Below are 14741 nucleotides of genomic sequence, written 5' to 3' on the forward strand. Positions count from 1 at the left end.
ATGTGTTAGGGCAGTATTTGCATGTGAGTGTAGAGCTTTTGGAGGCCAGAAGAGGGTGACATGTACCCTGTAGCTAGGGTTACAGGCAGTTCTGCAAGAGCAGGACCCACCCTTCCCCATAGAGCATCTCCCTAGCCCAAACCCATTTCTTAGATGAGGGACCACGTGCAGCCCCAAAGAGGAGCAGGCATGCACTCAGGTTCACCAAGGAGCTAGTGGCTGGCTGGGACTTGCAGGTTATTTTCTTATTTGTCTCACCCTGGCTATAATGTACTTCCTGGTATTTGCTTTTTGAGACCGCTGAACTTGTTCCCACCATCCCTCTGCTTGGAAAGTTCTTCCCTCAAATCTGAAAAGCTTGTTCATTCTCTGCTCATGTGTTCTATCTAAAAGAGCAGCCTTCACCACCACCACCCCTTCACTCGGCCTTGCACCACACGGTTTTCCTCCTCCACCTCTTTGATGTCTGTTTACCCAATAGACACAAGTGCCTTACAACAGGGACTTTATCCCCCTTACAGCTGAGTCCCTGTGATTAGAAAACACATAGAACATGAGAGACATTTAGCAAATGTTTGTTGAATAAGTAAACAAACCCAGTCTGCCTCATTCCTGATCCAGAGCTGTCTTCTTGGCCTTTTGTGCATCCCAGAGCAGCCAAAGGACAGCTTTGCCTACATAGTGAGTTTGAGGCTAGCCTGTGCTATAGGAGACCCTGTCTAAAACCAAAAAAAAAAAAAAAAAAAAAAAAAAAAAAAAAAAAGAAAAGAAATGTCTAGGAGGCAGACATACACACTCAATGGTAAGGCAAACAAGGCTAGAGGTTAGTTTCTGAGATCCCATTCTTGGATGCTACTGGAGCATGGGGTAGGCAGCAGAGATCAAGGAGTATTTGACTCCAGGGACTATCAGAGAGTCATCACACTCTCCTCCCCAGCTAACTGACCTTACCTCCCTGCAGGGCTTTTCTATTCTTTGTTTATAACAAGCCTGCTTCAGGTCTCTCACATCATTCCCTCTGTCTACAGCACCATTCCAGAAAGGTACAGTCTGCCTTACTCCCAGGCTTTCTTGGACCATCCCCACAGACAGATCTATTTTAATTTCTCTCATATGTCTCATTTATAGGATTTACTGTGATGGTGACCATACAGTTCAACTGCTTGGTTAGATGTTGTAGAATATGTGTTTACACTGTAAAGACATGTCTTTGCCAAGGTGCCTTTGACTGGTTTAATAAAGAGCTGAGTGGCCAATAACTAGGCAGGAAGATGTTAGGCAGGACTTCGAGGGACAAAGAGGACTCTGGGAAGAAGAAGGGTGGAATCACCACCCAGATGGAGAGGAAACAGAAGGTACAAGATGAAGAGAGGTAATGCCACACCACAAAACACAGATTAATAGAAATGGGTTGGTTTAAGCTATAAGAACTAGTTGAGACAAGCCTAAGCTGAAGACTGATTATAATTACATACATAATTAATGTATGTCTCCCTGTCGTTATTTGTGAGCTGGCAGTCCCAATGAGAAAGTACCATTGTAGTTAGAACCTGTCACCCCACTGTACCACAAGCTTCCTAGGAGGGGAGGGAGACCATCGAGTTGTTCCCTAATGCACTGATGCTTTCAGCATTGAGCTTGGCATTTAGCTGCTCCTTAAACACATATTAATGAATGGGTTGTGCATTTATGAATGGGGCTCATGTAAATGGATTTACTATCATAGGGTATCATGCAATGGCAAGCAGATACAGGAGTGAAGCCCATACTTGGATGGGATGACAGGTTAGGAAATTACTATGAATGAATCTAGAAAGTGTCCAGAGAATGACCTTTGTCAGGGTTGGATGGTGGAGGACTAGGCATGACTTGACTACCCCTTGTACTCTGAAGGATGCACAGTTCCAGATTCCTGCTTCCTTACAGCAAGTAGAGCCATTGGTAGTGTCTTAGTTAGGGTTTCTATTATTATAAAGAAACACTATCACCACAGAAACTTTTATAGAAGAAAGCATTTAATTGAAGTGGCAGATTATAGTTCATAGGGTCAGTCCATTATCATCATGGCAGACAGCATGGTTGTGTGCAGGCAGACTTGATGCTGGAGAAGTCCTATATCTTGACCAGAAGGCAACCAGAAGTGGACTGTGACAACTGGGCAGTATCTTTTAATTTTCTTTTTCTTATTTTACATATCGATCCTTCCCTCCTTCCCTCTCTCCTACCCTCCCATGTCCCTCAACCACCCTCCCATCCCACCCCACCCCCACTCCACAGGGAGGGTGATGCCTTCTAGGAGGGGTCAACAACATCTGTCAAATCATTTTGAGTAAGGCCTAGGCCCTCCCTCCTGCCTCTAGGCTAAGGGAGTATCCCTCCATGGGGAATGTGTTCCCAAAGTCCTTTTGTGCACCAGGGACTGGGCAGTATCTTGAGCATATACAAAACCTTAAAGCCCACCTCCACAGTAACACACTTCTTCCAACAAGACCACTCATACTCCACAAGGCCACACCTCCTAATAGTGCCACTCCCTTTGAGAGCCAGTTTCTTTCAAGCCACCACATTCCACTCCTGGCCCCCAAAGGCTTGTGACCATATCATAATACAAAAATGGCAGTATCTTGCCATATTGATAAGATCTGGAGTTCAAAATGAGGGAGGAGACAAATTCCTATGTCCCATCTGTCCCTTTCTTACTCTGAGGTGGGACAGGCCAGGAGATCAGCTAGGCAACGAAGAGATTTCCAGAAACCTCACTGTGTGCAGGAGGGGTGGGGAGCAGGCAAGGGGGAGGTCTGTTCACTGGTATTTCTGCAGGCTCAGGAGGCCAGAATCAAACCTGAGACACCCCCCCCCCCAAAGAGCTTCAGGGCAGCAGATCTGCCCCTTGGGTCAAGGGCTGTGTTCAAAGTCTTCCAATGATGAAAGTGGTAGGTAGTGAGCTCCCTCCCCATCACTGCAGGATCAGCGTCTTCCTGGTTGGAGCTGCTGGGGGAAGCCTGAGTGGAAGATGGGTAACCAGACTTTGAGGACCTTGCTTGATGACAGGAAATCATCATTAAGTATTTGCTTAGCTTAGCAGGGGAAGGGCTCTGCCACCTGCCTCGGGCATTCACAGACTATGCAGGTCCCTTCAGAGGGGCAGGATTTTGAACAAGAATCAAAGACCAGGGGGGACTACAGGCAGGGCTCTACCATAGTCTGGTCTGTAGAAATGCCTGTTCGCTGCCTGCTGACATCCAATGAATCTCCCTGCAACTTCTCTGAGGCCTGGAATCTTTCACAATGAAATAACTCTTTCACAATAAGCTCAGAAAAGGCAGTGCTTTGTTTTTATTTGTGTGTGTGTGTGTGTGTGTGTGTGTGTGTGTGTGTGTGTGTGTGTGTGTGTGTATTTTAGTGGTGAGGGGATCAAACCCAGGGAATCAATCATTCATGCTAGACAGGTACTCTACCAAAAACCCAGCCTTAAAAAAAAAAAAAAAATTCACTAGGTAGTGGTGGCACACAGTTTTGATCCCAGCACTCAGGAGGCAGAGGGAGGCAGATCTCTGTGAGTTCTAGGCCTGGTCTACAGAGTGAGTTCCAGGACAGCCAGGATTATAACACAAAGAAGGCCTGTCTCAAAAAATGAAATAATGACAATAGTAATAATTCTTGTGACAGAGTTTCACCTGGCTGGTGCAGACTCCCTGTGAGGCTCAGGATGATGCTGAACTCCCGATTCTCCTGCCTCTGCCTCCCCAGTGCTGGGACTAAAGGGTGCACCACCACCGCCCGGCTTCAACACTCACTTCTGATCTCCCAGGGCAACAAACATACACATGGTGCACATATACACACACAGGCAAAACACTCATATGTGTAAAATATAAATAAATCTTTTTAAAAAATCTCTTTTAAAAGTTTTGAAAATCAGTTCTATCTACACTTGCTTACTCCATTCCTCACATTCCTGTGTGCTGTCCCCACCACTGTCCTCCGTGCAGCACTAGGATGTAGGTAGAGCCAGAACTATCATCTTTGTCTCGTGTATGGGTAAACTGAGACCCTGTTGGGCAGGCCTGGTGTTACTACTTGGAAGGATGAGGCAGAAAACTCAAGTTCAAGACTTGCCTGGTCTACAGAGCAGGCTCAAGGCCAGACTAAGCAACTAAGTGGGACCCTGTCTCAAAGAGGGAAAAGAGGGCTGGGGATGCATGGGCAGAAAGCATTTGCCCAGCACTCTCGAGACACAAGACCACACAAACACACAACAGAGGTCAAATAAGGAAAGTGGTCTTTCTGAAGTCACAGATTCGCCAGAGGTGGCATTGGCAAAGCCACCGTGACTCTCTTCCCTATCCCTTGCCTCCTGTTGCCTTCTGCTCTGTTCGACGTTTCTCTCTGCTTCCATTCCTCCCCACTTGTTTAATCGATAATTGAGTCAGCTTCGCAAACTGTCCAAACCTTGTTCACTCTGGAAATCTGCCCAGCCCTAGCCCTAGCCCCAGTCCTGGCCCCGGATGGCCCCAGCACCATACTACCAGAAAGTGGGCATCATGCCTGGAGCAATCCTTTTCCAGGTGCCAGGATAAAGAGATTAACTTGGGGTGACACTCTGGCTGCCAACTGGCTCCAGATAAGATAAGGGTGGATATCAATGCAATAAATAGACCCCAACCTCACTCTTGGCCCAGGCCACCTCACAAGCAGCATGGCTATGCACCTGTGGATGGTCACCCTGACCTTGGCTGCCCTCCTTGCCATGGACAGTGGTGAGTGAGCAGAACCTAGTTTCTTTGAAGCTTGATCTTGGGAGGTGAGCTTGGGAGTGAGGGCTTAGGCAAGGTCTGGAGCTTCCTGTGAGGGCTGGGCTTGCTGTATAGTTCTACCTTCTTCATTCATTGGTATAGTAGGCAAGACAGGGACTAAGAGAAAATAAACGGGTTCAGTCCTGACTCCGGACCAAAACTGCCAAGCCCTTGCCCCTTGGCACTGTGAAGTGGGGTGGACTTCCAGTTCGAAGCTTCCCTGAGCGTTATGGACTGGAGGCTGGGGAAACAAAAGGAGCAGTCAGGCCTCAGGTTGGCTGTGGGGTGGCAGGTGCTAAGAGAGACTTGGCCTGGGCCTCAGGTTCGTGTTCTGCTTTCACAGGGTGTAGTATGCAAGCTAGGACAACCAGTTAAGCAGATGGCGGGGGCCCTTGGGTGGCCAGAGGTGAACTTCCTCAGGCCTGGAGCACCTAAGCAGACTCACAGCTACTTTTCTGGCCCCTTAACATATAAGGGACCAAAACAAGAAAAAGTGTCATCCCAACAGAGCTTAAACCTAGTGGGATCGAGGAGAAGAACAGACAATAAAGAGTATGCAAGAACACAAAAAAGGCTAAGAAAAATATAGGCTGGTTGTTGGGGGTTGGGAGGGAGCTGCAGGTTTGGGTGTGAGGAAAGTTTGAAGAAGGTGAGGGAGCAAAGATATTTTTGGCAAGAATGTTCTGGTGGAGGGAACAGCCAATGCAAGGGCCCTGATGTAGAAGCATGTCTGGAATGTTTGAGGTACTATGTGGATGGAGGGAGCGAAGAGCATGGTACAGACTGAGCGAGTGTGGGGAGGGGAGGGAAAGAGGGGGAAGGAGGGGGGGAGAAGGGAAGAGGAAGGAAGGAGAAGGGAGTGGAGGAGGGGAGAGGGGAGGAAGGGAGGGGAGGAGAGGGGGAGGGACAGCTGGTTTAGGCAGTCTTAGTTAATGTGAGAACCTTTTCCTCTGAGTGGAGTGGGAGCCAGTGCCATATTTGGAGTGGTCAGACCTTGAAAGAATGCTCTAGTTTGTATGTTGAGAATAAAAAGAACAGAGAAACAGACAGACCCACTGGGATTCACTGGACAAGAGCCATAACATTATAAAGCAGAAACCTGGCAAAACCTCAGGGCCATTGACTCCATGCCCATTACCTCATGTTAGTCACAGACCTGGCAGCTGAGTTGGTGAGGAAGAGGCCTGCAGGCTCTGGTCAGACAGAGGCGACTTGCTTTCCCACCTCTGTTCTCCAAGCAGCTCCTCCATTGGGAACATTAAGCAGCCTGCTTGAAGGTCCACCAATACATTAGATTCCAGCCTTGATTGAATGAAGAAGGGCTCACCCCGGGAAAGCACAAAGGATGTCTGGGATTAAATGCAACTTTTTCACAACCCCAGGAAGAAATTCTGACCCCAAAAGGGTTCTGTACTCTCCCGCAACACACTTCAGTGCTCAATTCCTGAATAATCCCTGGGCGGGGCACTGATGGGGTGTCACAGGAACCCCAAGAGGCTTGGGCTCACAGGGAGGCAGGGTGACCCAGTGGGACAGCACTTGGCTTTGTGACACAGCTCAAATCCAGGTCTGCTTAGTGAACTGTGGGGTGGGGAGGATAGCGCCTGAGCCTTGGAAGGATGATGTGACTTCAGTGGAGGAGAGTGGGGGTGGGGACATCTCAGGCAGCAGATCCGCATGAGTCAAAGAAGCCCCTGTTCCAGGACCAAGAGCAGTGAGCAATCTCTGGGTCATGGGACATGGACGATAGAAAGCCCAAGGAGCAAGGCTGGGGTCAGTTCAAACATGTGACTGTGGAGTGCTGGTCCAGACACTCAGGGATGGGAGCCAGGGAAGGTCCTTGTGCCTTTGAAATGTTTGAAGTTTTTGTTTTGTTTTATAGTTCACTCTGAGCTTGATTTTTTTTTTAATCTTTTTGCTTCAACTTCCAAAATGCTGGGATTATAGGCCTCTCCCATCACATTCACTCAGCCTTTGTAAACGCCTTTCTCTTAATAGTTACAAGGCTGAAACACACCATTTTTACTCAGTAAAGCTTATGCATGAGCTGTAACAATGCACACACCTATGTGTCCCAGACCTCTATCAATCAAGACAGAATTTGATTGGCAGTAGTGACATGTACTTTTAATCCCAGTGCTTGGGAGGCAGAGGCAAGAGGATCTCTGTGAATCTGAGACCAGCCTGATCAGAGCAACTTCCAGGACATCTAGGGCTGTTACATGAGGAAAACCTGTCTCAGCTGGGATTGCACTTCTGTAATCCCAGGATTTGAGGCAGAAGCACATGAATGAGTTTGAGGCCAGCCTGATCTACATAGCAAGTTCCAGGCCAGCCAAGGCCACACAGCAAGACTTTGTCTCCACAAGCAAACAAAGACACAGAAATTTCTCTCCTGCTAGTCCATCCTGGTCCTTCCTTGACTCAGAGGGGGCAATACTGCTCAGTGCTCAGAGGCAACCGCACACACATACCTCCAGGTCACCCTGATCTGCCGCCTCCATTGTATCACACACTAGCAGATCTGCTCTAGATGTGACACGAATGGCATCCCACGATAGAGACTTTTGTGCCTGTTTCCTTTGCTCAGCTAAATATTTTTGCAGTTTAGTCTCAAGTGTGTATATCAGGTACCTTCATTGTTGCTGTTATTGTGTTTTAGCTTTTAAAAGATTTACTTTTTAAAATTATGCATATGTGTGTGTTCCTCGTGGGATATGTAAATGAGTGTGGGTAGCCGGGGAGGCCAGGAAAGGGCATTGGGCACCCTGGAGCTGGAGTTAAGGGCAGCTGTGAGATGTTCAGTATGGGTGCTGGGATCAGAACTCCATTCTTTGCTAGAGTAGTATGTGCTTTGAGCCATCTCTCCAGCCGTTTTCTGATTTTTTTTTTTTGTTTGTTTGTTTGTTTGTTTTCAGACAGGGTCTCTTTTTGTAGTCTAGGCTGCTCTCAAATCCCTGATCCCCATGCCTCGGCCCCTTTGAGTAATGAATGGGATTGCAGGCATTCTCACTAGAGGTTTGGAAGGGAATGTCTTCCACAGGCTCAGGCATCTGAACACTTGTACCCAGTGGGGTGCTGTTTGGGAAGGTGTGGAGCCTTTGTGAGACTAAACCTTGGTGAAGAAACTACTGGGGGTCAGTTCTGCAAGCTTACAGTCTTTGCACCTGTGGTTGAGGATGGGAGCTCCAGCCGCCATGCCTACAGATGGCTGCCATGCTTCCTTGCCATGATGGACTCTTAGCCCACTAGAACCACAAGATAAAAATAAATTTCTCCTTTCAGAAGTTGCTTTTGGTCATGATGTTTTATCACAGCAACATAAAGTAATTAATACACACGCCACGGCCATTAGTTGCTTTTTTTTGCTGTTTATTTGTGTGTTAAGACAGGCTTAACTCTGCAGCCAGGATGCCCGGAACTCACTCTGTAGTCCTGGCTGGCCTCAGACTTGTCTAACTCCTCATGACCTGCTTCTTGGCTGTGATTGTTTCCTTGCCAAGTAGTACTTCCACTGTATACAAGTTTCACACTTTCACTGTTCTCCTGTAGGAGGACATTTAGGTCATCCTTAGTTATGGCAGGCATGACAGAGAAGACTCTGAGCAGTGTGGTGGCAAGGTTAGATTTACAATTCGATCCTCCATTGCCAGACTGACAAAGGACACTAGAGATGACTTAGCTTTAGTTCCTTTTTCTCTGTGCCTGGGAATTCATCAAGAAAAGGTCAAATCGGCTAACCGTGCAGTAGATGTGGAACTCTGGTGCTGGAGACAGCTTCCTTTATGATAACACAGTTTTTCTGTGCCATACCGAATCATAGTCCACCTCCCTGAAGCTTCCTGCACTGATGGATTCCCTTGTGTAAGGGTGAGAAGAGCCCATCTCTCCATTGGACCCTAGACAGCCCTTCAGAGGCATCTGGAACCATCCATCCCTTCTCCAACTCTCAGAGCCACTCTTCCTCCTACCTGGGCCTTAAACGTGGCTCAAGTTCTCTTGCCCATTGGCCATGCCCATGGTCACACCACTTTGCTCATGACCTCAGTCAAACCTTGAGGGCTATGACTGTTTGTGTAGGGAATCTGTCTTATCCAACCATGTCATTTGCGTTCTCTGAGCCTTTCATAGGTCAGTCAAGTGTTCCAGCAGACTTCATGCATTTGCTGGGAAGTGTGGGAACAAGAAAGTTGGCTGAGTGTAACCTATGTGTCAGGTGGCCCTGCAGGAAGCTTTGGAGCAGGGTGACTTTGGAGCAGTCACACTATTGTTGAGGGATGCCCATGACATAGGAGGCAAGGTTGGGTGAAGCAGCTTCATCCCATGAGGCTAATTCCCAAGGGACTGGTTGTGAACAGCTAGCACTCCTGGCAGCTGGGGCTGGTACCTCAGTCCTGTACTGGACTCTGGGCAGCAGATACAGCATTTACTACCTCCACTCTTTCTTCTGTTACAGAGTGATGAGAGCTATGAAGATTACCAAAACACATGTATTCTCAATGTCCAGCACAGCTAACTGCTGATTTTTTATTATTATTTGAAAGGACCCAAAAATTCCAGTGGGATCTGAATAATTAGAAGCAGGTTGGGCCCCTAATTCTAGACTTCCATGTCTAGAACATGCCAGCTTCCTGGCAGCCCCACCATCTTCGTCTCACTACCTTTCCTCAAGAAATCCAGGCCGATGGTGCCAGGGCCAGGTGCCCCAGGCCAGGAGAAGTCCTCAGACCCTGGCCTGGCAGCCGGAGCTGACAGCATCTTGTTCTGCTCTTTTTGTCTTTCAGGGGGGCAGGTGTCAGCAGGAAAACTTGTTTTCTCGAGAATGGTAAGACCATCCCTCTGCAGGATTCTGCTCATCCACTCTACACAGCCACCCTTCCCCTGACACTCTCAAAGGTCCCAAGGCAGCCAAAGTGGCCTCTGGACTGAGCAGGTCCAAGCTCCTAGCCTGACCTCAGCTCTCAGGATTGGCCCCAAACCTGTCTCCAAGGTCCCTTCCTCGGTGGGCACTCCCCACCCAGCACAGTACGACACCCAGCTGCTGTGCTTTGTGTAGCACAAGACAGGCCACAGGTTCCAGGGCAAAGAGGTGACCCCATCACATTAAACGGCTCTGTGGAGCATGGCGGCCTTTCCGAAGCATATCTCTTCACTCACCCCTTCCCTCTAAGTGGGGAAACACCAAGTCTCCCTTCCTGACTCCACCTTAGTCTCAGACCCTCAGTGACAGGGCATCTGTAGGGTTCTCAGAGCCACCTGCCCAAGCATCCTCTTCCCTGGTCCTTAGTCCCTAGAATCGAGCTCCACTTATTTGGCTCCAAAGAGCCAAATCCTTTATATACATGACTTCAGCTAATCCCATGTTGAGATTTTCTCCCATTTTCGCTGAGGAGGAAACTGGGGCCCTGAGAATGGAACTAGCCCACCTAAGTTTACAAAGCCAGTCAGTGGCTGAACTGGGGTCTCCAGGGTGTAGACTTCAGTTGTCTTGTTCCGTTCTTTGAAACAGGGCCTTGGGTAGCACAGGCTGATTTTCACCTGGTTGCGCTGATAAGCTCAAACTTCTGATCCTCCTGCCTCCATCTTCCAACAGCTGGGATTATAGGTGTGTGCCACCATGCCCAGCTGTAGAGCATGGCCTTTCTATTGCTACCCTGCCCTGCCTCCCTCACCTCCTTCTTCCAGGCTCCAACCCAGATCTTGACTATGTTCTCTCTCAACCTGGGAACCTTTAAGTCTGACACTAATTAATCTTTCAGGCCTGAACCATTTCTTCAGCCTTCCCACAAGGGCCTAGAAGACCATGCAGGGGGGGGGGGGGGGGGGCCCATTCACTAACTGCTTGCCTTGCAAATTTTTGATATCCAGCATCGATATAATCCTAGGGCTTGTGGAGATAGAGATGTCCCTAGGGCTTGATAGCCTAGTCTCCCTGGTGAGTTTCAGGCCATGAGAGAACCTGTCCCAAATAAAATAAGGTGAATGGTTCCTAAGGAACAATATCCAATATTCAATGGCCTCTGCATACATGTAGCCCCCCCCCACACACACACAAAGACCATATTGGCCTTGGTAAGTACTGGAGACCCTAGAGTGTGAGACATTCCCTAGGAATGACAGATGGCTGTTTACTGGACTCACAATTAGAGCAGCAGCAGAATTCCTAGTTATATTTTTACTGAAGAGTGTGTGAACCAATCCCCAGGAGCTTGAGGGCACAAACTTGCTACACACACACACACACACACACACACACACACACACACACACACACACACGGGGGGGGGGGGGGTGGGAGAGAGAGAAAGTAGGTAGGATGTCACACACACCAGGCATCAAAACAGGCTCCAACTTACATGCATAACCAGAAACATGCACACACACAAGCAAACATCCCATAGTTGATTTCAGGTTCCAAGCAGAACCCCTGGGCCCTGGGCCACTGCCTCTAAATTTCCCTACTACTTCTGTTTCCCATAGCCCATCTGTGAGCACATGGCAGCATCTCCAAAGTGTCCCCAAACACCTAAACTGATCTGTGGCACAGATGGGGTGACATACAAAAATGAATGCTATCTCTGCGTGACCCGGATGTAAGTCCCCCCTCCCCATCTTGCTTGAGTGGCCCCTCTCTGGAACATGCATGTCTGAAAGGAACAGGGCTTGAGCTCACCTTCTGTCAAACACATGGACTTGGCCAGAAGAATCCTCAAACATTTGTCTAACAGAACGAGTTAAATGTAACTCACAGGAGGCACAGGGCCCAGGTCAAAAGCCAGAAACTGACAGATGCAGAGGGAGCGGCAGAAACCCTGAGATTGCCTGAGTGACTAGACAATTTCATCTGATCTGTCATCCAACTAGCCAACTGTTTTTGAGCACTTACTACGGCTAGTTCCTGAGAGCCTCTCTAGTCTCTTGGAGTCAAGCCAAGTAAGTGAGAGAAGCCACAGTCAGTCAACAGCAGCATAGCTCAGACTGAGATGGAGCACACAGGAAATGAAAAGGAGCAGGGCCAGGGAAGACTAGAGGGGGAAAACCCAAGCCCATCCTGCAACGTAAGAAGAAATCAGCTAGAAAAAAGGAAAGATAATTCCAAGTAGAAGGGGAATTTAGAAAGACCTATAAAGGAAAATTAGTTTATGCTTAAGGAAATAAAAGAAATGGGACATTCTAGAATGTGAAATGGGGGAGTAGGGATACATGAGATGAATGGGGGCTACATTACATCATGTACTTGGACTCAGTTTTCTCACCAGTAAAATTATCAATTAGACTGACGGCCCAGTGAGATCATGGAGGAGAAACTTTCGGCAATGCAAAGCTGTCTAGGCAGATGTAAAACTCTGTATTGGAAGAAATGTACAACACAGTCCTGGCTTTGAAAAAGGTCTTAATCAAGATTCATGGGTAGGAGATACACTGGGGTAAAACTGACAGGCTTAGTCTACAATTGGATTTAAAGGGTGAGGGAAAGAAGGCCGGTAAGAGCAACTGCCTTTCCTTCCTTTCCTCTTTCTGAAACAGGGTCTTGCTATGTTGCCCTGCTTGCTCTTGAACTCATGAGTTCAAGGAATCCATGGTTTTGTTGTTTCAACATTAGGAATTAGCGCTACAGTTAGCACCTTCATTCTTATCTTCTTTAATTCTAGAAAAACCAAAAAGGACATCCAGATCATGAAGGATGGCAAGTGCTGAGCTCAAAGGTGCACTCAAGCCATGAAGCTTCAAGCTGGAGAGCAGTGATACTCCAGAAGCTATGATGTGAAATAAAAGATGCAGCCCAAGCCATTGAAGTGGACCAGTCTTTGGGAACTCTAGGGAGTGGGTAGCAGCGAGGGGTGGGATCAGCCTTGACAGCCTCCCAGCTGAATCTGTTATCCTGCTACCCTTGTGGTCCTCAACCTTGTTACATGTCCCAGTTAGAGGTCCCAGTTACCTTCTGTCTGCTTGAGGTCAGACTATGAGCTCAGGGTACTGTCTGCCTCTGCTTCCTGAGTGCTAGAATTAAAGGCGTGCATTATGAAGCTCAGTGAAATTTGATTATAATATATGTATGGATGTTTTGCTTGCCCATATATATGTCTGTGTACCAGGAGGCCAGCAGAGGGCAGCAGATTCCCCTACCTGACAACTGGAGTTCCAGATGTGACCTCTGGAAAGCAGTCAATGCTTTTAACCACTGATACACTCTTCAGCTAGAAGCCTCTTGATATGATATCAGGGTAGTGGAGTGTAGGGGGCCTGGTCAGGCAATAACAATTTACTCAGATTCAGACTCCTGCTATACAGGGTGTAAAACGGACAGAAATGCTCTGAAATGATACATCTGGGGAAAGCTGGTCAAGAAAGGCAAACAATAACATCCCCTGGACTAGTGCAATGAGAAAAACCCAACAGTGAATGCTGATTTACAAATAGCAGGGGGCTTAGGTCCTTTACCAACAGGCCTTCCCACTGCTATTGATCTACTGGTTTCCCACCTGCAGGTAAACAGCATAGGATTAAATATTGGTTGTAAAACACAAACCCAAAATAGTAGCAGGCTTAAATACATACAAATTAATCTTCCTCACACAAATCTACACAGACTGACAGTCCCGTGCTCCTTTTGTATTGTTGCTCTATCACCTTCACTTCAGCCTGTCTCAAAGTATAAGGCAGCTGCTCTGACTGCAAATCATCTACATTCTAGGTCACAGACAAGGAAAGTGGTACAAAGTGTACCACTTACCTCCAAAGACACCTCATGCAACACAGGCTTATCCCAATGTCTAAAATAGCATCTCTTGATCAGGTAAGGGCAAGCAGACTGAGAAATCTAATCCTAGTCTCTGTTAAACTAAAATTTAGGAGTTAGAGTGGGAGGGGAAAGTGGGTACTGGTGGCATCTGGAAGTTTGCATTTCAAGTGGCAAGTCTCTCTTACATAACTCACATAAACCAGACAAGCCTCGCATTTCCTCAATGACACTTCCATCTCAGGATTCTATTTACCCCAGGGAATCACCAATATTAAAACTTGAACAATCTACCTGATACCCCACTGGAAGAAATGCATAATTCCCCACTTACACTTGTGGTCTGAAATGTTAAGTGTGAGCCTCTGAAGGCAATACAGTGGGGTTTTGTTTTTAGGGAAAAGGTGTTGGTGTGGGGGTGTTACTGAAGGCAGGAACTACCACTGAGCTACACCTCCACCCTTCCTAAAGACTCTGCCTATGGCACATGACCATGTTGGCCATTGCCAACCAGTCAAAAGATTCTTCTTCAGGCCTTAGAAATAGATAGAAGCAAGTTCCTCCAAGGCTATGTGGGGCACGAAGGCTAACAGCCAGCTTTCCTATCTTGGGGGAAGAACGATGCAGGGGAATGAAGAGGACACAAACTCAAGGAGTAAGGACTGAGTGTGTGCATTGTGAGTTCCTGAAGCCTAGCTGCCTTTGACCTTCCCAAAGTTGCATGCCATAACTTGGCTGGTATCTTGTTCAGTTGTTTATTTAAATTTTTTTTTTCATTTTACCAACACCAGTTCCCCCTCCCTCCCCTTCTCCCATCCTTCTCCCTTCTCCCTCTTGTCCAGTTTTTAAAAATTACTTTTATTTAATTAGATTTTGGTTTTTCAAGCAGAGTTTCCCTGTATAGGCCTGGCTTGTCCTGGAACTTAACTCTGTAGACCAGACTGGGTTGGAACTCACAGATTCACCTGCCTCTACCTCCGGGGTGCTGGCATTAAAGAAGTATACCACACTGCCTGGCTTAATACTTTTATTTTTTTGAGGCAGGCTGGCTTTGAACTCAGGATCCTCCTGTCTCTGGAGAGCTGAGTCTACAAGTAGATATTTGCCTATAAAAAGATTGTGGGCTCTGCTCATTTTTCTCTTTCACTTTATCTCTTTGGAATTAAGTTCCTGGTATTGTCAAATAAAAAGTCCTGATCACCACA

The 14741-nt window shown here is 47.5% G+C and overlaps 1 protein-coding gene across 1 annotated transcript; it reads left to right on the forward strand.

Annotated features, from left to right (window-relative positions):
* Nucleotides 1-4687: 4687 nt before the first annotated feature.
* Spink4 (serine peptidase inhibitor Kazal type 4) lies at nt 4688-12583 on the forward strand. The gene is made up of 4 exons (XM_051187542.1): nt 4688-4760; nt 9581-9621; nt 11277-11389; nt 12449-12583. The coding sequence occupies exons 1-4, from the start codon at nt 4700-4702 to the stop codon at nt 12492-12494; spliced, it is 261 nt and encodes an 86-aa protein (XP_051043499.1). The 5' UTR covers nt 4688-4699; the 3' UTR covers nt 12495-12583.
* Nucleotides 12584-14741: the final 2158 nt, after the last annotated feature.

Source organism: Phodopus roborovskii, unplaced genomic scaffold, assembly GCF_943737965.1.
Source record: "Phodopus roborovskii unplaced genomic scaffold, PHOROB, whole genome shotgun sequence".
NCBI lineage: Eukaryota > Metazoa > Chordata > Mammalia > Rodentia > Cricetidae > Phodopus > Phodopus roborovskii.

Excerpts from the sequence above, each read along its gene's own strand:
- Spink4 (XM_051187542.1), top strand. The coding sequence starts at position 4,700 with ATGGCTATGCACCTGTGGATGGTCACCCTGACCTTGGCTGCCCTCCTT. Across the intron at positions 4,761-9,580 it reads CCTCCTTGCCATGGACAGTG|GGGGGCAGGTGTCAGCAGGA; the intron begins GTGAGTGAGCAG and ends TTTGTCTTTCAG. Across the intron at positions 9,622-11,276 it reads AACTTGTTTTCTCGAGAATG|CCCATCTGTGAGCACATGGC; the intron begins GTAAGACCATCC and ends TGTTTCCCATAG.